The sequence below is a fragment of the Mercurialis annua genome, linkage group LG6, assembly GCF_937616625.2.
Source record: "Mercurialis annua linkage group LG6, ddMerAnnu1.2, whole genome shotgun sequence".
NCBI lineage: Eukaryota > Viridiplantae > Streptophyta > Magnoliopsida > Malpighiales > Euphorbiaceae > Mercurialis > Mercurialis annua.
The window spans coordinates 42,379,741-42,402,858 of NC_065575.1; the positions used below are offsets into that span (position 1 = coordinate 42,379,741).

The 23,118-nt window shown below is 30.6% G+C and overlaps 4 protein-coding genes across 4 annotated transcripts; 1 reads left to right on the top strand and 3 right to left on the bottom strand.

Moving 5' to 3' along the window:
• Positions 1–136: 136 nt before the first annotated feature.
• Positions 137–1,925, bottom strand: LOC126686913 (protein LIFEGUARD 4-like). Its single transcript, XM_050381204.2, has 4 exons — positions 1,352–1,925; positions 1,167–1,271; positions 936–1,093; positions 137–863 (listed from the first exon to the last, which is right to left on the bottom strand). Exons 1-4 carry the CDS (start codon positions 1,599–1,601, stop codon positions 654–656), a joined length of 723 nt encoding a protein of 240 aa, XP_050237161.1. The 5' UTR covers positions 1,602–1,925; the 3' UTR covers positions 137–653.
• A 511-nt stretch (positions 1,926–2,436) lies between these two features.
• LOC126686912 (protein LIFEGUARD 4-like) lies at positions 2,437–4,964 on the bottom strand. Its single transcript, XM_050381202.2, has 4 exons — positions 4,493–4,964; positions 4,281–4,394; positions 2,985–3,142; positions 2,437–2,848 (listed from the first exon to the last, which is right to left on the bottom strand). The coding sequence occupies exons 1-4, from the start codon at positions 4,740–4,742 to the stop codon at positions 2,642–2,644; spliced, it is 729 nt and encodes a 242-aa protein (XP_050237159.1). The 5' UTR covers positions 4,743–4,964; the 3' UTR covers positions 2,437–2,641.
• Positions 4,965–9,019: 4,055 nt separating this feature from the next.
• On the top strand, positions 9,020–11,365 carry LOC126688378 (chlorophyllase-1, chloroplastic-like). The gene is made up of 2 exons (XM_050383048.2): positions 9,020–9,403; positions 10,331–11,365. The coding sequence occupies exons 1-2, from the start codon at positions 9,086–9,088 to the stop codon at positions 11,039–11,041; spliced, it is 1,029 nt and encodes a 342-aa protein (XP_050239005.1). The 5' UTR covers positions 9,020–9,085; the 3' UTR covers positions 11,042–11,365.
• A 374-nt stretch (positions 11,366–11,739) lies between these two features.
• Positions 11,740–12,780, bottom strand: LOC126687904 (uncharacterized). The gene is made up of 3 exons (XM_050382456.1): positions 12,313–12,780; positions 12,111–12,248; positions 11,740–12,000 (listed from the first exon to the last, which is right to left on the bottom strand). The coding sequence occupies exons 1-3, from the start codon at positions 12,778–12,780 to the stop codon at positions 11,740–11,742; spliced, it is 867 nt and encodes a 288-aa protein (XP_050238413.1).
• Positions 12,781–23,118: the final 10,338 nt, after the last annotated feature.

Consider the following 23,118-nt stretch of genomic DNA (forward strand, 5'->3'; position numbering starts at 1 on the left):
AACAGACAACAGTCACTAGTAGTTGTATGATTACAATTGCACAACTTTTTAGCAATGAAGAAGCAATGCAACTCTGGAGCTTGATATACTCCACTGTTCCAGGTTTGTCAAATTTGGTCAATATGGCACGAAAATGAACACGTTGAAATGAAATATACCGAAACAATATTTGTTTTAAAGATCAGGTTTTAAATATAAAGTTACAAGTTCCTAAAGCATTTCCGTTTCAAAATGTAACGCCAAAATATAGAATTCGAGAAGTTCGCGTGGAACATAGCTCATAAGTTTAGTTCTTGTTCCAATATGTTGTATGTTTCTGATTGTAAACACAAATCCACGTCAATGGTTTTTGTTCATTGTTTAGCAATTTAAGAAATATATAGAAGAATACAGGTTTAGTTTGGAAATCAAGCAAAACCTTAATGCAAGTTAGCTGTAAAATAAGAATAAACGCTTTGCTAGGAGAAAAGTTTTACTTGCAAGCATCATCTTCTTCTCATTCCTGTCTTTAAATAGTCTGCCATGGAACATACAAATAATATTTTTTTCTATTTACCTTAAGTAATTACATCATGTGTTAATAACTCATTTAAACGTTCTTATTAAGGCTGCCAAACATTAATATATTATTTGTAATAAGTTCTATTAGAATCTTAATAATCAAGGGCTTTGAAGATAGAAAGTAACAAAAGGAAAAGGTTAATGAAGTCCACATACAGAGACACTGCAGCCCAAATGTATTTATCATAAGAGGCGGCATTAATAATTAGGCCGTCAGTGAAGCAAATAATGTAGGCAGAGAATGCTATTGTACCAAAACATCCATAAAACATCACAAATATTCTACCCAAAGGATATATAATCTGCCAAGGAAAATCAAAGTCAAGACTCGAAATTGTCAGAATACGAAATTCTAAAATTTAATATGTATGTACCTGTACTGAAGCAAACACCACAATTAGAACAATTGCACCACATAAGAAGGGCCTTAGAAAGTCGAAATTGTGACCTCTGCTAGCTGCCCAGAATGTATATCGAGTTAGAAGAATGACCATTGCGATTGTCAGAATCATCGATCCCAGAATTGCCTTCCCTGTCACCAAATCAGATGAAAAACCATGAGAAACCTGACAGGAACTCCATTTCAGACAGGATTTGAGTCTTACCGGTAGCAACTGCACATGTCAATCCGACCAGAAGTGCAAGAGTAGCGGTCAATACCCCAAGCAGAAGATAATTGGCCAAGTCATAGCTGTACAACAGGCACAATGCTGCGCTCTCACATCAGTCGAAAATATAAGAATCTGAAACTTCTAGAACAACAACAAAGAACAAAAGCAGATAGACTCACATACGATTGCGGCTATGCAAATGACCAAGTAGAAAGGTAATCCAACGCTACTATATGCGAGAAAGTAAGCCAAAGGTTGAATAAGAATAACAACTGCAGCAATTCCAAGAGCGGTCAGGAGCAACTGAATTGCTATAACCATATACACTTTGCAAATAAATTCCCGATGCGTGTTGTCATCAGGAATATCCATCATTTCCAGATATATTCCTGCTTCAACATCTCTAAATTGCTTCATTTGCATGCACATTTTCAAGGAGCTCTGTCGATATTTCAGGGCTTAGTGAAACTATTTCCTTTGATACAGAAGAGTTGCATCACAAGAAGTTGACATCTAAAGAGCTTTTAACTTAAAATAAAAGGAGGGCTAACTATTTTTGGCCTATTCCGAGACCAACCTATCACTATGAACTTGAATTTTGGAAAGAAAATCTGTAATATTTATTCAATTGTTTGGCAAAAGGTCCAGAACTTGAAACTTCAAAATTAATCAGCTACGTTTGTTTACTATTAAGGGTAAAAACCTTGCACTTTCCAGTCTCCTTTTGACAATTGCATCAGGATACTGGTCCACCCTCAGCATTTACTACAAAATTAATTAAGGGGTAGTTAAAGTAATGGTCCAAATTAGGATAATAAGAGTAGACAAATCAAATGCTGGATCACATGAAAAATGAGACTATTAAAATGTTTTAATTGGGTTACTTGTTTCTTTAATTTGACGTTAAAACGTGCTAAACAGGTTTTCAGTAAATAAAAATCATCTAAAATGAAAAATATAATTCAGTCCTGTGCAACCACTGACATATTTACCTATGTTGCAGTTAAGCTCTCAAGGCTGAAGCTGACAGAGGCAGTAACAATAAAATGCATCCGTCATTCTCACGGTGGAGGACTTCTTGAGGAGGAAAAACTACTGTGCAACAATTTAGGAAAAACTGCTGTGAAAGTTCAACAATCAAAGCATCATTAGCGTGCTATTTTGCAAAAGAGTACTGAATTGAACAAAGTAGAAACGATAAATAATTCGCCACTCGCTTTCAATCATGGAAATATAAAAGCTGAATGCATAACAAGAGCAAGAATTGTGAAGTTTATTCATATTAGATTCATCAGCATTTACAGAATTTCTCAAATTTTGGCATTTGTCCTGAGCCCGGAGAAAAGGAAGGATCAGAAAAGAGGGGAAAAATAAAGGAGACGGAAAAGAACTCCATAACATTTACATATTGATGAAATCTATTTTGATCTGAAAACAGAATTGCATATACAGAGAAGTTCAACAATTTCTCAACTATCAGCAGCCCTAAAGACAGTAAGCAATGCGAGGAAGAGATTAATGACGTCCAAATAGAGAGAGACTGCGGCCCAGATGTATTCATCATAGGAGTAGCGCTTGATTAGGTTGTCTGTATCATATATGATGTACCCACAGAATATGATTGAAGCCAAACACCCGTAGATCATCACAGAGAGTTTGCCCATTGGAAAGAGAATCTGCACCCAATACAAAAATAAAATCCCCAAATGACCCATTAACAAGACAAGACAACCAATTCAAATTCCTGAGAGACATGGGACACCAAAAGAATGTTTGACCAGGGAAGAATAAAATTCTGTAGGGTAGGCGTACCTGTATGAGAGCAAACACCAGAAGAACCATCATGGCACCAAATAAAAAGGGGCCAAGGAAATTGAAATCATAGCCTCTCCTTGCAGCCCAGAATGTGTATAGAGTAAGACTCAAGACCACTACAGTTGTTAAAATCACTGCTTCCAGAATAACTTTCCCTGTTGCCACATGAAATAGCATGAATATCAAAAAGTTTCAAAAAATTATTGCATCTGAAAAATGCAAAAAGTTATGAAAAAGCATCAAACAAACCAGAATATACCCTTCATAAAACCAATCATGTTAGCATAAGTAACTGCTCACCAACTCTCATCCAATAAACTAAAATCATGAAAGAAAAACTAGGGGATACAACACATCTCATCAGTCATCATCCAATGGATTTGCTCACATACTTTGTCACCAAATATTACTTAAGAGCTACAAATTTAATATAATTTGCTGAGCAAGTGTTCCGAATTAAACTGAGGAGCTAGAAACACAAGTTTAAAACCATGCCACAGATAAGCATCTATAATGTGCCCGATAATTTAAATTATCATAGGAAACTGCAATCGAAGTCGGAAATGTACTCATACAACTATACGAGTATGAAAGGTCCGATGTAAGGTTCACAATATTTCTAGCTACCAATATCACACAAACACCTCGGCTATGACCTCCTTACCTTCAAGACTCATCCCTACAGGACTTTGTAACCAAACCACATCAACTTAGATGGAAAAGCTACAATGCCATTAAATTATTGTAATTACATTTGCGTGAGTAATCAAACATCATTAGCATATGGTGACTTGACCTCACTGTAGAATGAAAACTGAAATACTACCAAAAGTTAAGTATGATTGTAAACTTGTCCATGCATATGGTGACTTGACCTCATCGTAGAATGCCGCTCAGTTATTTGTTAAATATTTCAAAAGTTCTAACATTAGGTTTACAATCTTAAAATCTGTCCAAACACTAGCAAGAGAATCACTTATGCACTTCTAATCGCTGTAAACATCCTCCGAGGGTAACAGAGACTATGGCTTTACTAAAAATAACGATAAGCATAAACATCAAAATTCAAGAAATTAAGAAAAGTATGTCACACACTGCATAGCAACTTAAAAACGTATTCAATCATAAAGTAAAAGGAACACGACGTTATATAATACAGCATAATGTTCATTTAATCATTAATAATATCCCAAAAAACACAATTATAAAAAATGAATCATTAGCAACAAAGCACCTAAAATGCGAATTATTAATGAAAATCTTGAAAAGACAGAAATAAAAAATAATAATTACCGCTGGTAAAGGCGCAAGTTAATCCAATAGCAAACGCCAGACAGATGGTAAAAACTCCAAGAAGAAGGTAATTCACCGGATGCTTCTGATGATAATAATACAGCGGGCACATAACTGCAGTGAAATACAAATTACAAAATACAAATCCAAAATTAGATTTCAAAATCCAAATAAACGACGGCGATAATGTAAAATTAAATGTAGAACAATACCTATAAAAGGCATGATAATGAGGACAATGTAAAGAGCCAATCCGGCGCCGGTGGAAACAAAGAAAGTAGCAATAGGAGGCACAGAAACGACGACGGAAGCAACAGCAATCGTCGCCAGTAATTGAATGCATAATATCGCATAAACTTTCCTTATGAAAGACCACCGTAACTCCGGGCTCTCTAGCATCATCGGATACAGCGGCCTCGCTCCCGCCTCCACGTCATTCTTCCGGTACGGATGATTCCACATATTTTAGCGATTCGACTGTGGCAATACGCAAGGAATTAGGGTTTCGTTTAAGAAATTAACGGTGTTATCTGTGCGTATTTGTGCTTTGTTTGTTTGCGTTGGAGAAAGATGAAGAAGCGTCTCGTATCGTATTATTGGCGGTTAAGAAAACTGTGGAATATTCTGGTGCTACCACCTGGATTTTAATTTTAGTTTTTTTTTTCCTTTCGTGTTAAGAAATTGAGTCAGTCTAGAGTTTTCCTCTTTTTGCTATTTTGAGAAAGAAAGTTCTCTTTGTTTGGATAATCTTAACAAGGATATTAAACTCCGCGGGTCATTAAATTTTTCTCAATTACAGAAAGATTAATAAACCAAATTTTATTATAAAAAGATCACTAAACTATATCTGTTATTATAAAAAAATTCACTCATATACAAAGTACCATTTTTATGTAAAAACGCAAATTTTTTACTTACGTGGCAAACTGAAATTACAAAAAAAGACATAGTATAATGACATTTTTATAATAAAAGATATAGCCTAATATTTTTTTTGTAATTAATAAAAAATTTAGTGTTCTTTTTATAACAACAGAAATATTTTTGTAACAAAATGTATAATTCAATGAGCATTTTGTAAGAAAAGTTCGTTTAATGAATTTTTTATAATTTGAAAAAAGTCCAGTGATCTACAGAGTTTAATATCCATCTTATGAAACTAATTCGTCATGTAGGATTACAAACATTCATTTATGCTGTGATATGTGAGAATAATAAATGCATTAACTAATCAATAAATATCATATTAATTGACATTAAAATATAAGCAACTAATCTATTGATTGGTACATTTACTATTGCCACGTGTCACATGATAAATGAAAGTTCATAATGCTACGTTGCGAATTAGATTTATCTAAAAGATTCTTCTCCACTTCATGAAGTATGAAATAAGGGCTAATAATCAATTATGTCCTTCATTTTGGGACCTTATATCACAAAACTCCCTTAAAAACTGTTAAACTCACTAAATTTTACTAATTGACCAATAAATTCCTTTTGATTACGTTCAATTCATTTATAAAAAAAAAATCACAAACAACTACATTAGCTACCATCTCACTAAAGCATTCAAAAATATGTTCGAAATACCCTTACTTTCACCAATTCAATTAAAAAATTAAAGGCTTAATTACTTAAAAACCACTCACCTTATAATTTTTTTCATTTATACCATGATCTAGGAAAATTTTCAATTGTACCCTATTTTTTATTTTTATGTTTCATCTCTACCCTAATGAGTTGAATTGACCTATTTTCTTTTAAAAAAAAGTTTAAATTAGTCCTTCATTTTTAACCTATATTCTAATAAAACGTTAATGTTAATCATTTATGTATCTTGTTTTTAATATTTTCATCTTTAAATTAGTTAAATTATCAAAAAAATTACTCTTGGGGTACAAACGAAACATAAAAATCGAAAATAGGGTACAAATGAAAATTTTTCTAGGTCGTGGTATAAATGAAAAAAAGTTATAAGGTAAGTGGTTTTTAAGTAGTTAGGCCAAAATTAAAAAACCAAAGCACCCACTTAACCCGCCGCTACCATCCACCATCTGTCGTCGGCAGATTTGCTCCTCGCTTGAGGAGTAGATATGCTGCTTCTCTTTGCCTGAATTTTCTTACATTTATTAATTTTTTCCCCTTAAAATTCTCTTTCCATATTCTTATAGATAAATTTTTTGCTAACTTTCTTTTCTTAAATTTTTATTGTCTATTAAAAAATTTCTCTCGATAATCTCTATGATTTTTTTTTAAATTTTTTTTTATAAATTATCTCCTTTTTGAAATTTATGGATTTTTTCTTTTTAAAATTTATGAATTTTCTTTCTCTAAAATTACTGTGGATTTTTTCTTTCTAAAATATATGGATTTAAAAAAAAATAATTTTTTCATTATAAACTTTATGAGTTTTTCTATGTTTAATTTCTTTTTATCTCTAAAATATTAATTAAAAATCTGTCCGGATCAAAATGCTTGATCCAACGGTTGAAATAAAAACTGGTCAACTGTTCGATCAAACTAACTTTAAAAATAAAAAATTTGACCCATAGTGGTTAAATGAGTTACATCAACCTACGGTTGACCTAATTATATTGACAGTCGAAGTAATTGAACCAGTTTTTGAGCCATGCACCATACAAGCTAGGTTTTTAGTCAACTAGTTCAACCAGTGGCTGAACGAATAATTAACTAGACTACTAAATACCGCCCTAGTTTTACTACTAAAAATTATGGCGGTGGGTGGTAAAATTGGGACGGTAAATAGTAACACCCATATTTAATGGCCATACTAATTCGGTTAATAGTTTGCTTTTTTAAAACACTGCTACAAAAATATTTGCATTTTTTCTCTCTATACTTCTCCATCTGAAATTTTTGCTATCTAAATTTTATCATACTAAAATTTATAATTTTTCTCAATAAAATTATGTAGCAAAAAGTTTATATATTTTTAAAATTTATAGATTTTATTTCTCTAATTAAAGTTATAAATTTTCGATCTCCATATTTTTAAATTTATGAATTTTTATTTTTAAAACTTTTTATATCTAAAATTTATAAATGTTCTCTCTTTAAAATTTTATGGACTCGTGAAAGAGTATATTAAGAAAATCAAAAATATATTTAAATTTGATATGCTTTTAAGAACTATTTAAGATGTTTGTTTCATTATAATAAAATATGTTTCAGCTCTTGAAATTATTTGCAAATTCTATTAATTTTGCTAGACAATGAAATAAGAATAATTAATTCCTTGGAATTTGAATATAGAATTTAAATGGATTTTATTAAAAAATAAAACATACATTATATGGAACAATAATTAAAAATTCTTACAGATTGGCTGTTTGAATTGGAAACTGACTAGTTGTTCAATCGAATTAATCTTAAAACCTGTAAATCTGATCCTATTGGGTTGGATTGGATTGAATCAGTTCACCCGGACTAAATTGGTACCGGTTGAATTGATAGTTGGTTCTATAGTTTAGACTGCAAACTATGTTCATAATTTATTTTTTATATATAATTTATTCAACCGGTAGCCTCATCAATTCGGTTACCGATTTATTTTTTAATACACCGGTATGGACTTTCAAGAAAATAAGAAAATATAAAATTCATTTGAACAAATACATTAAGATATGAAGAAACAAAGTAGTATATAACTTCAATTATTGAATTAAAGCATATTGACAGATAAATTGAGCAACTTGTCTTTACTTATAGTTGCAAAAATGATAATGTCATCTTCTGCTTCTCTTCTCGTCCTACCAAAATTGATTTGTGTTAAATCTTACATATCAAGGTCACATATGCTACAATACAAACCTTACAAGCCTGCCAAAATCCTGTTGAACATTCAAATTAGTACCTTATTGAAAGCAATATGACTAGTACATATTATAATGAATTCAATCAATCAGTCTAAGTTAATAGTATTCTGATAATAAACTTATTTTTCCTGACAAACAATGACAGAAACCAAATCGCATGTAACATGATTAACACACATGTATAATTCGCTTTTCTCTTAAACTTCTTCAAAGATAATATATTTTTCATATTCATTTTACCCCCTCAAATTTGGCCTAAAAGATCAAATAAAATTAATTAAGTTTGCGGCTTCAGACCTAAAAATTAGTATTTTGACTCATTTTACTCATTGAGTTAAGGTGACAAAATATAATTGGAGCATATGATGGACACGTGCAGTCTTGTGCATGAAGATCAACTAACTCACACTTATCTCATATCCATTTTAATCAATTAAATACTCGTAGATGATACTCTATTTTTAAGGTAATTAACTCTATAATTGTAAAACTCATTTATTTTGTACAATTTGAGAGTTAATGACGTAAAACTAAAAAGTATTAATTAATTAAAATAGCAAGGTGTGAAGTTATTGATCTCGATAATAAATATAGGGATGGAGATGACTCTTTACTCAATGTTCGTCCATAATGTAATTATTGAAAGATCAAATTTAAAAAATAAGCATGCATGAAATATTGGGAGATGGTTGGTCATTACTATACGGCTTATATCTGCATACCCAACTCATGTCAAATTAACGCATTGACCTAGTACGATTATATGCCGCCAATAAGATTATAGTAGGTTTTAGTCCGGACTCGCGTCCGAAGAAGATTAAGTTCGAACTGTCGAAAGGTTAGAAGTGAATTAAACATTAATAGATGTATGCCTCAAGCTTACTATAAATAGAACTGCCCCCAGTGTGTAATTTCTCATCCATCCTTCTCTTCTTCCTCACAAATTTACTTGCAAATATTTCAAAAATGGCAAAACTGCTTGCAACAACAATGCTGGTGCTGGTTATAGCAATATTACTACCGTTAACTCCGTTAAAAGCTGAGTCCGATCTAAGAAGGGCACTTGACGTTTTCGAAACCGGAAAAGTTTCAACAACAAAGTATGAGGTGGACGAATCAGAGGCTGCTAATTCACCACCTAAACCTCTGTTGATAATTACACCAACTGTTCCTGGTTTATACCCAGTCATTATGCTTCTGCATGGCACGTGTCTCGTCAACTCTTTCTACAGTGATCTCTTCCAACATATAGCTTCTCATGGTTATATAATTGTTGCTCCTCAGGTATATTATATAATATCTTTTTCATATTCCAACTTTTTTTTCTTCCAATTAGGTGCAGTCGGAACCTTTAATTTCATAGTGGTTAAGAAAAAATTTACCCACACTACTATATAAATTATTTACATCTTACTAACTTTGACAGCCAGTGCAATGATTTTATTTATTTTAAACAAAATGAATCTATATATATGTGATGAAATTGATAAATATATGTTAAAGAAAAAATATTTATAGTTTGGTCCAATAATTTTAGATTTTATGTCAATTATATTTTATACTATCAAATAAAAAATAAAAGAAAGTCTAATTTTAAAAAATAACAGAATTTTTAGAGTATGGGATGGCCTTTGGCCCCTTCCAACTTTTTAAAATTGCTTAAATTAGTATTGAAAATTAATCTATATTGCGATTGGCCCTTATATAATGCATGGTGCGGTTTATCATCTCTAATGTAGAATTTTAGTTCGGTCATGGGTAGAATATGAGTACCCATGTCAAAAAAATAAATATTCTTAAATTGAAATGTCATCCAATCCAAATTTTATCTATTGAATATCATTGGTAAAATATGGGTACCCATATCAAAGCGTTATTTTAATGGGTTAGAAGATATTCATCCATAATATATCCATTTAATAAATAACTATCCTTTTATGATCCATACCTTTTATATAATGGGTGGGTAAATGGGTATGGATAAAAATTGTCACCTCTACCATTTTTGTATATTATTACAAATAGTTTTACTTGCCAGACATACTTTGTTATTGCCACAACATGTAGTAGTGCAAACTGATCATTTGATTCATGCTAGCAAGATGTTCTAATTGCAATATATCATTAATTTGCATTTATTCACTCCTAATTATGAATAGATAGAAAAATTACTAACAAGATTTTATTGTTTCATTGTAATATAATTCTCAGATATATATTTGCTTAAACGGATTAATACCAATGCTACCGGTAAGTGGACCGGCAGAACTAGAGTCCGCAGCAGAAGCAGCAAACTGGTTACCTTCAGGCCTGCAATCTTTCTTACCGGCAAACATTAAACCCGATCTAAACAAGCTTTCCGTCGGCGGCCACAGTAGAGGCGGAAAAACCGCAGCTGCACTCACACTTGAGTATGCAGAAACGCCGCTACAAGTTCAAATCTCAGCTCTAGTACTTATAGACCCGGTTGAAGGAGCAAGCAAAAATAACCCTACCCAGCCCAAGATCCTAACCTACATTCCTCAGTCACTGAACTTATCGATTCCGGTAGCGGTCATCGGAACCGGGTTGGGTAACCAGCCGGTCTGCTGGCTAGTCTGTCCTGCTTGTGCTCCTGACGGAGTGAACCATGAGGAGTTTTTCAATGAGTTCAAAGCTCCGGCCGGTCATTTTGTTACTACAGATTATGGGCACATGGACATGTTGAATGATAATATAACAGATGTAGTTGGGAGATTAACGAATTCTTTGTGCAAGAGTAGTCGGGATCCTAAGAAGCCGATGAGACAAACTGTCGGCGGTATCATAGTGGCGTTTTTCAAGGCTTATTTTGAAGGTGAAAGTGATGACTATATGACTATAGTGCAACAACCTTCTGTAGCTCCGGCAAAACTTCATCATGTCCAATTGATTGAAGCATAATTTGATTGCACAACCATGCATAGCGTATTTATAACATATATACATGGCATTTACTTGCATTTTTCGGCAAATGCCACTAAAAATATCGTTAATTATTGTATCCCTAAAAGTTATATATATCGGCATCAAATTACAAAGTGGGTATAGATTACATGTTGGAATGCTAGTAAAAGTAGACAAAAAATCTCTTTTATTTTTTCATGTCTTTAACTTGGTCACCGTCAATTATTTTATGGATTGATGGCGGTCCAATTCTTGCTTAATTTTAGTATATTAAGTCTTATTTTATTTGATAAACAGAAATTTCAGATCTCTTGATAGTTATATGTAATACTTTATAGGAATTTTTTTAATCTTTCTTTATTGATGTTATGTTTCAATTCCTTATGTAATCTTTAATATTAATCTTTACGATAATTGCTATTTTTCTTTATTGATACTTTAATGGGTGGAGATATGATTTTTTATTAGTGACAACTTTATTTTTAATATATATTCTCTTAATTAGACTCTTTCAAATGTTTTTTTAAATTGAAAAATGATCATATTAAATTAAATTAAAAATATTTACATTTGTGAAATACTCAGGGAAATGACAATATCACTCTTGATGATCTAAATTGTAACTGACGTATTGCGCTAGAACATGTGCCTCCTGATTCGCAGCTCACGAAAACAAAAAGAATATTATCTATCTGCTATTCTAGTTGCACACAATCCTCAATAAGTAACTCAGAATCAACTAAGTTTTGATTTCGAATTTCAAGCACTACGCCCATTGCATCCAACTCAAAAATAATATTATTTCGCCCTTTAAGCCAACTTAGAGCCACTCGAATGCACATAATCTCAGCCATACAAGGAGAATAAGACCCAAACCAGCTGCAAAACCAAGCCTGAACCACACTACCCTCGTTATCTAGAATTACATTACCCACGCCCATTTGCTGCTTAGCAGACTGATCAAGCATCAATATTAGCTTTTAACTAGCCCGTAGGAGGGGCTCTCTACTTCAGCAAACCATCCTCTTTACTAATAACAGTCCCACGTAGTTGTAGGGAAGATGACCTCGCCGCCAACCACGACGAAAGTTGGAAACCTGTTGCCTCCACGATCCCTCTTGCCGTTCCACCAACATTCTTCCACATCATTAAGCCAGATTTCCAGCAAAGAAAAGATGCCACTAACTAATCTTCCTTTCCCAAACTACCCAGCCAATCAAGACATCATTCTTGAGTATTAATAAGGCTTGACCTTACGAGAAACAAACTAGCCAGACTCCAACAATCTTTTGCCACAGAACATTCACAAAAGAGATAAAGGAAGTCTCCTGACTTGAAGAACACGCCATGCATGTTGCATGCACAAAAACACAGCGACTTGCCAAAGCCTCTATCGTAAAAAGATAACCGGAGAACATTCTCCAAGCAAAGATCCTAATATAAAACAAAGCGTTTAAATTCCATAGCTTACTCCATAACTCATTAAAATTCCCTACCTCCAAAGTACTCATCTGTCTATAAAAGCTCTTCACCGTGAAATTGCCTTTCTTTTCAAACCTCCACCACCATCGATCGCTCACGTTTCTACTACTAACATGAGTGCTTAAGGTACGACTAACATCTTCTTCCTCAAAATCGTCCCTCACTAAGACAACATCCCAACCATCACCTTCAAAGTTCATCAATTGATCAACTGAAGCATGTTTAAGATTAGGCGGTTGTTCAGCAACCGTCATACATGAATTCGAGTCCAGAAGTCAAGGGGAACCCCAAACTAATGTACATTGTCCATTCCCTATTCTTATACGCGCCCCTAGCTTGATACCTGGCTGAGCCTAAAAAATGCTATGCTAGGGGTGTCAAAATGGGTTGGCGGGTCGTGGTCGTGTTCGTGTCGTGTCGACCCACTCTGATGACACGATTAGGGTCAACACCAACACGGCCATTTAACTAATCGTGTCAAAATTCCCAACCCTAACACGACACGAATTTTAAACGAGTGACACGACACGACACGATTAACACGCTAAGATAAACGGGTAACACGATTAACACAATTACACGGCTAACACGACACGACTAACACGACCCACTTAACATTTACGAATATTTTAAATCATATAAATATAATTTTAACCCTAAATTTATCAATTAATATTCAAATTACAAGATTTTAATATAATTAACTTTATTTATATATTAATATAATTAATTTAATAATTTTATTTTTATTTTTATTTTTATTTTTTATATTTATAACTATTTTATTTTATATTATTATAAATAATATAATTTGTAAACAGGTTAGGTTGGTTAGATGGGTTCGCGAGTCAACCCGTGACACGGCCCATTTATTTCGTGTCATAAACGGGTTGACACGTTTTCGACACGAACCCGCTAAGCCTCAACCCGGATTCGCCAAACTTACGGATTAGGCAAATCGTGTTATCGTGTCATGAGCCATTTTGACACCCTTATGCTATGCTAAACATAACTTGGATTTGTTCCTAACTTAACTTCAAGAAATGAAGAATTGGGAAAGTATTTCGCTTTAAATAAACGAACCATCAAGTTACTGTCCACACTCACCATACGCCAAACTTGTCTCGCTAACATCGCTAAATTAAAGTCCCAAACTTTCTTAAAATCCAACCTGCCAAATTTTTTCGGGACGCACAACTTGTCCCATCTAGCCCAATTTATTCCTTTTTTATATACTTGGTCTCTACCCACCAAAAGTTATTCATCATCCTCTCGAACTCGTCACAAAGATTATGAGGAATAAGAAAAACGTTCATCGCGTAGATGGGCATAGATTGAGCCACCGTTTTAATTAAAATCTCTTTCCCACCTCTTGAAAGAAATTTTGAGTTCTACCCTTTGATCTTATTCCAAACCCGATCTTTAATAAACCAAAAAATCTCTCTTTTGTTCTTTCCAACCAAAGAAGGAAGACCTAAATAATTGTTATTATTATCAGCCAAATCAACGCCCATAATCTCACAAATACTCAAGCTCTCCTCACTGCTAATATTGCTACTAAATAAAATGTTAAATTTTTGAAAGTTTACTTTTTGGCCGAACATCAATTCATAATAGTCTAACATTTCTTTCACTACCTCCGTCTCCTCTATCGTAGCCCTGAAAAATCAATCGTCCGTAAAAAATAAGTGATTAATAGATTCAAAGGCCAACAAACCCTGCCTTTGTTTTCCTTAATGTCTCGATCGAGACATGTTCATTTCTGGCAATTCCTTACTTTGCTTTTTCGTTTGAGACTTCGCAACTTTGTTGATTCGTCAATTCTTCATACTTTTCGTCAAAAATAGTTCTGCATTCGCTCCAATGTATCTGAAACACTCAAACATTCAATAAGGCACAGAAACACCCATATTGCACAATAAAACATAATAAAACGATGAAAAACGGACTCAGATACTAAGAGTATTTTACTCCTATCAGCTAGAGACAAAGTCTTAAGAATACAACTCTAGATCTACCCAGAAATTAGTCTGTAACTTACAAGCTGATTTGTTAGCTTCAACAAACTATGTTTCTTTGAGAATATAAAACTAATTCTACCCATAAGTTAGTCTATAACTCACAAGTTATTTAAAGAAATTGATGGTAAATACTTTCACTCAAAATTAGACCTAATTCTCTTGAGAGGGATGAGCAGTATGAAGCACAAAATTGGTGGTTGATTGATTCTCTCACTTGATGTTCCATACTTTTGCAAATAATTGAAAAAGAGCTATTTATAGACTCTAAGAAACTTTTAAAAATTGCGCTGAGTCATTCTCTTCAACTGCCTTCAATTCTTAGCCATAATGCAAGGTATACAATAGGGCAAATGGAGGAGTCCATCGAATGCTGAGCTGCTAAGGCAGATTGGTGAATATTCTGTTTGCTAATGACTTAGGCTGAAAGTAGTACATTGGTGATCTGTTTGCTTGTGCATTTGGCATTTTGATTGTGTAGAATGAGGTACACCGTCACCCTAATTGTGTCTCCCGAGCTGGAATATCTCAAGCTGATTCACAAAATATCCACCATCCATTTTGCTTATATACCAAAATAGAATAATCATGCACCTTCTAGAATACGGGTTTGCAACACTTAAGTAAAAGAGAAAATTAGGAAAAATACTCTATTTTTGAAAATAATATGATTTCCTACCTCAATAAGAAAAAGATAAAGAAAATACCTCATCCTTTTAATATATTTATTATTTTACTCTAAAATATGTTTATATTATAATTATACCTACTCTTTATTATTATTTTACTCTAATCATATTTATTTTACTCTAATTGACACCTGTCATTTTTCTTTTTTTTCTCTCTTTCTTCTCCCTTTCTTCTTCTTCTCTGGTTCTTTTTCTTCACCATTTTTTTCTTCTTCTTTAAATTTATTTCTTCTTTTCTTCTCTATTTTTATTCTTTTCTTCTTCGTCGTTCCTCTGTCGCTCCGCCATCGTTTCACCGTCCTTTTATATTTGATTTTAGCGATTTTCCTTAATTCGTGGTGATAAATACGTTTGATTTTTACTTTCAGATCTAAATAAATTACTCTTGAATTTTTTCAACTTTAGATCTAAAAATTTGCATAAAAAACGATGTTAAGATGAAAAAAATGATTTTCTGCAAAAAAAAACGATTTTTTTTGCAAAAAAAGGCTTCTGATTATCATATGATTATCACTGCATTATCATTATCATAAAAATGAAGAGAAAAATAATTTGTTTTTTAAAACGGCTGATTATCATATGAGTATCACTGTATTATCATGTCGTTACCATAACATTATCATACAACACTGCAATATGATAACTAGATGATAATGAAGTATGATAAAGTTATGATAATTGGATGATAACGTATGTGAAAATATAATTACAAAAAGATTCATGATACCAGTGATAACCAGATGATAATTAAATAATAAAATTATGATAATAGTATGATAATATGACACCTATATGGAAAAGAATACATAAAATTTATGATAATGAGATGATAATGTGAATATAATAGTATGATAAGGTTCTTATGGATAATAAAATGATAATATGGTACCTGCATGAAAAAAGATACAGAAAAATTATGATAACGAAATGATAATAATCTGCTACATACGATACTAATAATGGCATGATAATAAAATGACAATGCAATATGATACATTGATAATTATATGATAAGGTGAAACTGTGATCATCATATGATAATATAGTACTGTGATAATCATATGATAATATAGTACTGCGATAATCATATGATAATATGATTTTGTTCAATATTATCCAACAGTATCATCACATTATCATATAATAATCTGCTACATACGATACTGATAAAAACATGATAATAAGATATCAATGCTGTTAGTGATATGCACTAGGTCAATCATGTTTGAACATGTTTTGACTTTATCATTTTGTTATTTATTGATTGGCAGTTTTTATCATTTTATATTAATGATTAAAATACTTGAATGGTTAATTCTTTCTAAGGTCATCAAGTATGTGACTTGATAGTAGAACCCTTAGGTTTAATAAAAGAATTATATACCATCTATCCCTATTCTTATTAATAGAACATTGAGACTAGTATGATGTTGACTGATGATTATGTTTTACTAATCATGTATATGAGATATTAAGTCAAATCATAGGTGCTATTTGAGAAATAAGGCACTGGATGACCCACTGTGAGAATACTACATAGATCACTGTCATAAGTATTTCTCATTACAGTACTATTAGTATAATCCTTTGACCTTGAAATCATCATGGATTTCTACATAGCTATTTCATATTTTGATACAGTCTTACACTATCTTTAACAGGATAATGGAATAGATTGTCATTGGATATGAAAGTAATTATGTGAGAAATGTGAGTGACTGAGAAGGAATTTGTCCCTCATTTATTTGAGTAAGATATCTATGGGCCCATTGAAGAAGATAGACTGAAGGAAATGCATGGTCATGCTAAATGAATTGATAAAGAGTTATCATTTTCAGTCTACTTAGAGTCAAGAAACTAATGATTGAATATTATAAGGATGACAGGACTATTCCTTATATTCAATCTGGATATCGAGAGACAAAGGGATTAAAAAATTATTGTAAATGGTTAAATCGGATTGTCGATATTCGTATAACTTGGGTAGTCATAATGTCTTGTTAGAGGCCACTTATGACGTGTGGGCTGAAATAGGGATTTCGAGCCTACTGCCAACGTTATATGAACCTACAGGGTCGCACACTAAGAACAGGACCAAAACAGTTATGGGTTGTACAAGCCCAATGTGATTAAGTGATTAATTATCATATATATATATATATATATATATATATATATATATATAATTCGTAATATATATATATATATTAATATATATATATATATATAATTCGTAATATATATATATATATATATATATATATAATTCGTAATATATATATATATATTAATAAATATATATATTAATTTGAAATTTAAGGATAAGTGTTTTTTTTAATTTATTATTTTTGGAAGATAATAAATATAGTAATTAATATATATGGATGATTATCAAAAAGGGAGTTTTTGATAAACATAAACTTGTAGAATTGCAATGAGATTGAAATTCGAATTTGTCTCAAACCCTAGTGTTGTTGTATCACTATAAATACACATTAAGCAATTGGTTTGAAAATCACGAAATTCATTATTCACTAAATCACTAAAAATTCGAAATTGCTTGTGAAGCAATAGTGCTAGCACACAAGCACTAGTTTTGGCTAAGGTCTGTTCGTGTGGATACTCGTAGAGGACGCATTCTTTTGGAGGCGTTTCTGATCCGAGGCCAGGTATCACCAAAGTGAACCACCTCCTTCCTTCCTACATTGCTGTTGAATTCGACATACAAGTAAGTATTAAAAGTATTAATTCTGCAGTTAATCTATTTATTCGAATTACATGGATCTTGATTTGGGTTTTAGATAAAATTTTTGAAATTCCGCTGCGTTATGAACCTAGAAAACCCAACAAATGCAATATGATACACTGATAATTACATGATAAATTGAAAAAATATAATTATAATAGTATAAATAATAAAGTAATAATTTATTAACATCATAATATATAATTAATATATATTTGTTATAAATATATTTTATAAAATTCAAATTATTATATTTAGTACATATATGATAAATCCTCTATCAATATGATAAGATATTAAATAAATAGTAACACTTAATTTAAAATTAATAAAATATTTGATATTTTAATTCAAAAAATTATTTATAATTAATAAAGAAAAAAGTTTTGAACAAATAAAAAAAAATGCCAACAAATGATTTAAAGAAGAACAAAAGAAATGACAATCAGTGATTACATATGTAAAGAAGGAGAGAATAGAAAGAAAGAAAGGGATACGGAGAGCGTCTATATGTGTAAGATGTGCCATAGGGGTGTACAAAATTTACATAACCCACCCAAACCAACCATGTGAAACCAACCCAAACTACTAAATTCATTTTAATCATAAACCATTGGGTTATTGAAATTTTATAACCCAACTAAAAGAGTTTCTTGGTTTATTTGGGTTTGTTTGGGTTATATATTATTTAAAGTGCATATACATTTGTTGATTGATTCACCAAGTTTTTTCAAAAAAAATATTTTTTTAATATTTTTTCTGGAAATAAATATTTTTGGAACAATATTTAAAAAAAAAAATCTGGAAAATTTTTTTTAAATTTTTTTATCAAAATATATTTTTTCTGGAAAAAAATTAAATTTTTTTTCTGAAAATATATTTTTTTCTGGAAATAAATATTTTTTTTTATCAAAATATATTTTTTCTGGGAAAAAAAATTTTTAATTTTTTTTTTCTGAAAATATATATATATATATATTGTTTTTTTAAAAAAATCAGATTGAAATTTGGGTTTTAAATTTTTCATCTAAAGTGATAAAAAGCAAAAAAAAGTAAGTTAAATAACCCATATAACCCATATTGGTTTTGAATAACTAAACTAACATAACCCAAATTATTTGGATTATAACCCAAGATAATATTAGAAATTCAGTTTGGGTGGTTATAAGCTCATAACCCAACCAAACTGAATTTAAACACCCCTAATGTGTCATATAAAGAGAGATAAAGAGAGAGAGTAAAATCATAAATAATTATGACACCGGAAAGTAAAACTCTAGAAAAGTTTAAATTATGATGTATTTGTGCTAACTTTTTTTTTGAGGTATAGAACACTATTATTTTTTTATTTTAAATAAATTTCTAAATCTTTCTAAATAAAAATATTAATGGGCTTATGTTATCGTCGAAATTAGGGACCATGGATGAAAGGTCTTTATCCAACAATTTTTCACTAAAATTAGTTAAGGTATCATTTTTCACCTAATTACGCCTCCATTTAAATAAGGGTTAAATGCAAATTCATACACCAACTTTGACCTAATTTGCAATTACAACATAAACTTTTAAACTTGACAATGTCGGTAACCAACTTTCATTTCTTGGCAAATTGGTACACCGACCAATCATAAAACGACAAATGGCGGTTTATTACAATGTCCACGTTAGTGTTTTTTGAGTTTGGTGTATCGATTTGCCAAAAGTGTAAAGTTGGTTACTGACATTACCAAGTTTCAAAGTTTATGTTGTAATTGCAAATTAGGTCAAAGTTGGTGTATGAATTTGCATTTAACCCTTTAAATAATGAACTTTATAGTCTCCCAACTAAAAAATTTATATAAACTTTTTTTTATCTAGTCCGATTTCATATTTTTATTCATGGATACAAATGATTCTATAATAAATAGAAAAATGGATATACAACTTATATAAAATTTGTCGGCAAATACGAAAAATAGCAACAAATTTAAGAACATAATTTTTTGATAAATAGTAACATAATTGTTTTGATAAATAGTAACATAATTTTATTGACACATTTTTCAGTGAATTCGATAGATAAATCATTTCCAAAACTTTTGGTTTAATTGGATTTTGGTTTAATTGGAGGGAGTGTGACACAAATTTTTATATGACATCCAAATATTTAACATTTTAATAATAAAAGAGCTATTAAATTTTTCACGAACGGATAAGCATATCAAAATCGATTGTCATATTACTTGTGGTCACCTTTAGAATGATGCCTTGCCTTTAGTTATTCCTTCCTTACAGACTTTTGCAAAATCTTTATCTATTTCATACTTTTGTTTTATGTTTGACAAATTATCATTGCTTGTTATGCGAGTTTGAACAGAAAAATTAAATATTTATAAGGTTTCGTATCTGTTTATGTAAAGGTAGTATAATTCTTTTTTGTTTTAGTTTGGCTTATATATATCATCTTTTTTTTATAATTGAGAAATCTAGCTATAATCACTATAATTTTGATGCAAACTTTTAAAAATGCGTTTATTTTCAATGATGGTAGCTAAAGAGAGGAGAGATTCTTAGGTAGACTCAGTCCACTGTCCACCACGTCATCTGTGAACTAAGCCTATCATATAATGGCATGTTATTACAATAATGACAATCTTGTAAATTCGTTTATTACTTATTTACACTTTTGAATAATAATATTACAAGATTGTCATCATTTTAATGACATGTCATTATGTGATAGGCTTAGTCCACGGATGACGTGGTAGTCTGAGTCTACCTAAGAATTTATTCTAAAGAGAGATCATTAAACTTAAAATGGATGATTTTAGAATTTGGTTTGAATTTAATTGAATGTTTTTAAAATTTATAGTTCATTTATAACTTTAAAAGTTAATTTTGGTCTTTCATAAAAGATTGAGGATCAAATTGCAATTTTAATTATCCAATACCTTTCTTTTTCTAATATCATGTTTTGGTTTGAACAAAAATAACATATTAAAGAATTAGAAAATGATAGTTTAATGTATTAAAAACAAACAATAAACTAATTAAATTTAAAAATAATGATTAAATTCTAATCATTCAATACCTTTCTTTTTTATAATTTTATATTAATTATGAATAACATCTTAATTGGTTTTAAATATTAGGCTTAATTACTTAAAAACCACCCACCTTGAACTTTTTTTTCGTTTATACCCTGACCTAGGAAAAAATTCATTTATACCCTGACGTATGTGTTTATGTTTCACCTTTACCACGAGACACTAAATTAACCTCTTTTCATTTAGAAAAAAGTTTAAAATAGTCCTTCATTTAGAGAAAAATTCATTTCTAATTAAACTCTAATTAGCTTAGGTTAAAAATGAAGAACTATTTTAAACTTTTTTTTAAATAAAAAGAGGTTAATTTAGTGCCTCGGGGTAGAGGTGAAACATAAATACATACGTCAGGGTATAAATGAATATTTTCCTAGGTCAAGGTATAAACGAAAAAAAAGTTCAAGGTGAGTGGTTTTTAAGTAATTAAGCCTAAATATTAATAATATCTTAACTGATAGTAATTATTAACAATATCTTAATTATTAATAATTATTATAATATTTTAATTGACAGTGCTAATGATAAATGAACAAAGGATCAGTTTACCTCCTAAACTTGTGTCACAGTTTCAAAAAAAGTCTAAATCTGAAAATCCGTATCATTTATACCTTGAACTTGTATGAGGGGGTTTTTAACCCGATTTAGACAAGTTCAGGGTCAAAGTGATCCCAGTTTGCTACTTTGAACTTTTTTAAAACTTTGACACAAGTTTATCGGATAAATTGATCTTTTGTTCTATTTTTTTGCAGTCAAGTTCTAATATAAATTGAACCAGATTAATCGGACCGATACATTTAGTTTAAAATTTTTTGGTACGACTTTAAAAATTTAAATTTTAATTCGGTTCTATTTGAATTAAATACACGCCCCTAAAACAACTATTACAAATTAAAGAAAGAAAATCAAAGAGGTAGATTTTTGAATATTTATAGATCATTTGTTTAAGTAAGTAAGATTTTAAAAATAGTCAAAATACTCCTTAGAGTAAAAACTATAAAATTTTTGAAAATGGAAAGTACTAAGTAAATTTTTTGAAATAGAATAAAATTTGTAAATAACTGTTTTTCTTTTAATAAAAAATCAATAAATTATATCTCAAATGTTATAATAATTTCTCTCTTTCCAATCATTAAAAAAATTATTTTAAAAAGGTATAACTATATAAATGTTTTGAAAAATAAAATATACTCCCTATGGTACATAATTTGTTGCATTTAAGAAATTTTTTTAGTACATAATATTTTTCATTTGATAATATTAAGTGAGCATTATTGCAATTTTTCATGTTTATTTTTATTGATTTATTAAAAATACGATAATTATATAAAATTAATAGTAATAAATATAAATAAATTTTAATGTAAAATTAATTTAATAAAAGTGTTTATAAATTAAGATGTATTAATTATCTTTTTCAATTTTTATATTAATTAAAAATAAATACGATAAATATTAGGGATTATTTTCCAAATACCTGTTTTGGGTAAAATATTTACATCATTTTGGCTCATCTTTTCCTCTTATCCTACATTACCTAATAAGCTAACTTATTTACCAAAAATATCCACTATATTAAGAAGCCTTATCTCATTTTAGGTTGAAATTTTATATAGCCACCTTTTTTTTCTCTCTCTTTGTAATACCCCGTATTTTTCTCGTTATGTTTTTACTTGATTTCGGATTGGTTCTTGCATTGAGACACCTTGATTGAGCCTTGTTTTGTATCTTGTATGTTACACATATATCGTGTGGGTATTAGATATTGATTCGATTCATTTTCGGGTATTTATTGAAGTTGTTTTCCCATGTTTTCCAAAACTGCCATGTGTTAGTAAAACGTTGATATCTCACAATTGAACGGTCGGATCGGGCTCATCTTTGGATATATTGTTCCTATGAGGATTTACTAAAATCTGGTCGGTTGGATTGTTATTTGGAGGTTTCTAACTCTAAAACTACCTTTTAAACCGTGAGCTTTAATTGCAGCCCACAGGAGTCTATAAATAGACCCCTTAAGTTGCAAACCCTAGCCCCCATTAATCTCCAAAACCTAAAA

Bases quoted from the DNA above. Each gene is read 5' to 3' on its own strand.
- LOC126688378 (XM_050383048.2), top strand. From the start codon at position 9,086: ATGGCAAAACTGCTTGCAACAACAATGCTGGTGCTGGTTATAGCAATA. The intron at 9,404-10,330 runs GTATATTATATA...TATAATTCTCAG, and splicing joins ATATAATTGTTGCTCCTCAG to ATATATATTTGCTTAAACGG.
- LOC126687904 (XM_050382456.1), bottom strand. From the start codon at position 12,780: ATGACGGTTGCTGAACAACCGCCTAATCTTAAACATGCTTCAGTTGAT. The intron at 12,249-12,312 runs GTTTGTTTCTCG...TTGGCTGGGTAG, and splicing joins AGATTGTTGGAGTCTGGCTA to TTTGGGAAAGGAAGATTAGT. The intron at 12,001-12,110 runs GTCATCTTCCCT...ATGCTTGATCAG, and splicing joins TCGTCGTGGTTGGCGGCGAG to TCTGCTAAGCAGCAAATGGG.
- LOC126686912 (XM_050381202.2), bottom strand. From the start codon at position 4,742: ATGTGGAATCATCCGTACCGGAAGAATGACGTGGAGGCGGGAGCGAGG. The intron at 3,143-4,280 runs GTAATTATTATT...ATGTGGCAACAG, and splicing joins AACTTGCGCCTTTACCAGCG to GGAAAGTTATTCTGGAAGCA. The intron at 2,849-2,984 runs GTACGCCTACCC...TATTGGGTGCAG, and splicing joins TGGTGTTTGCTCTCATACAG to ATTCTCTTTCCAATGGGCAA.
- LOC126686913 (XM_050381204.2), bottom strand. From the start codon at position 1,601: ATGTGCATGCAAATGAAGCAATTTAGAGATGTTGAAGCAGGAATATAT. The intron at 1,272-1,351 runs GTGAGTCTATCT...GTGAGAGCGCAG, and splicing joins TTGCATAGCCGCAATCGTAT to CATTGTGCCTGTTGTACAGC. The intron at 1,094-1,166 runs GTAAGACTCAAA...ATTTGGTGACAG, and splicing joins GACATGTGCAGTTGCTACCG to GGAAGGCAATTCTGGGATCG.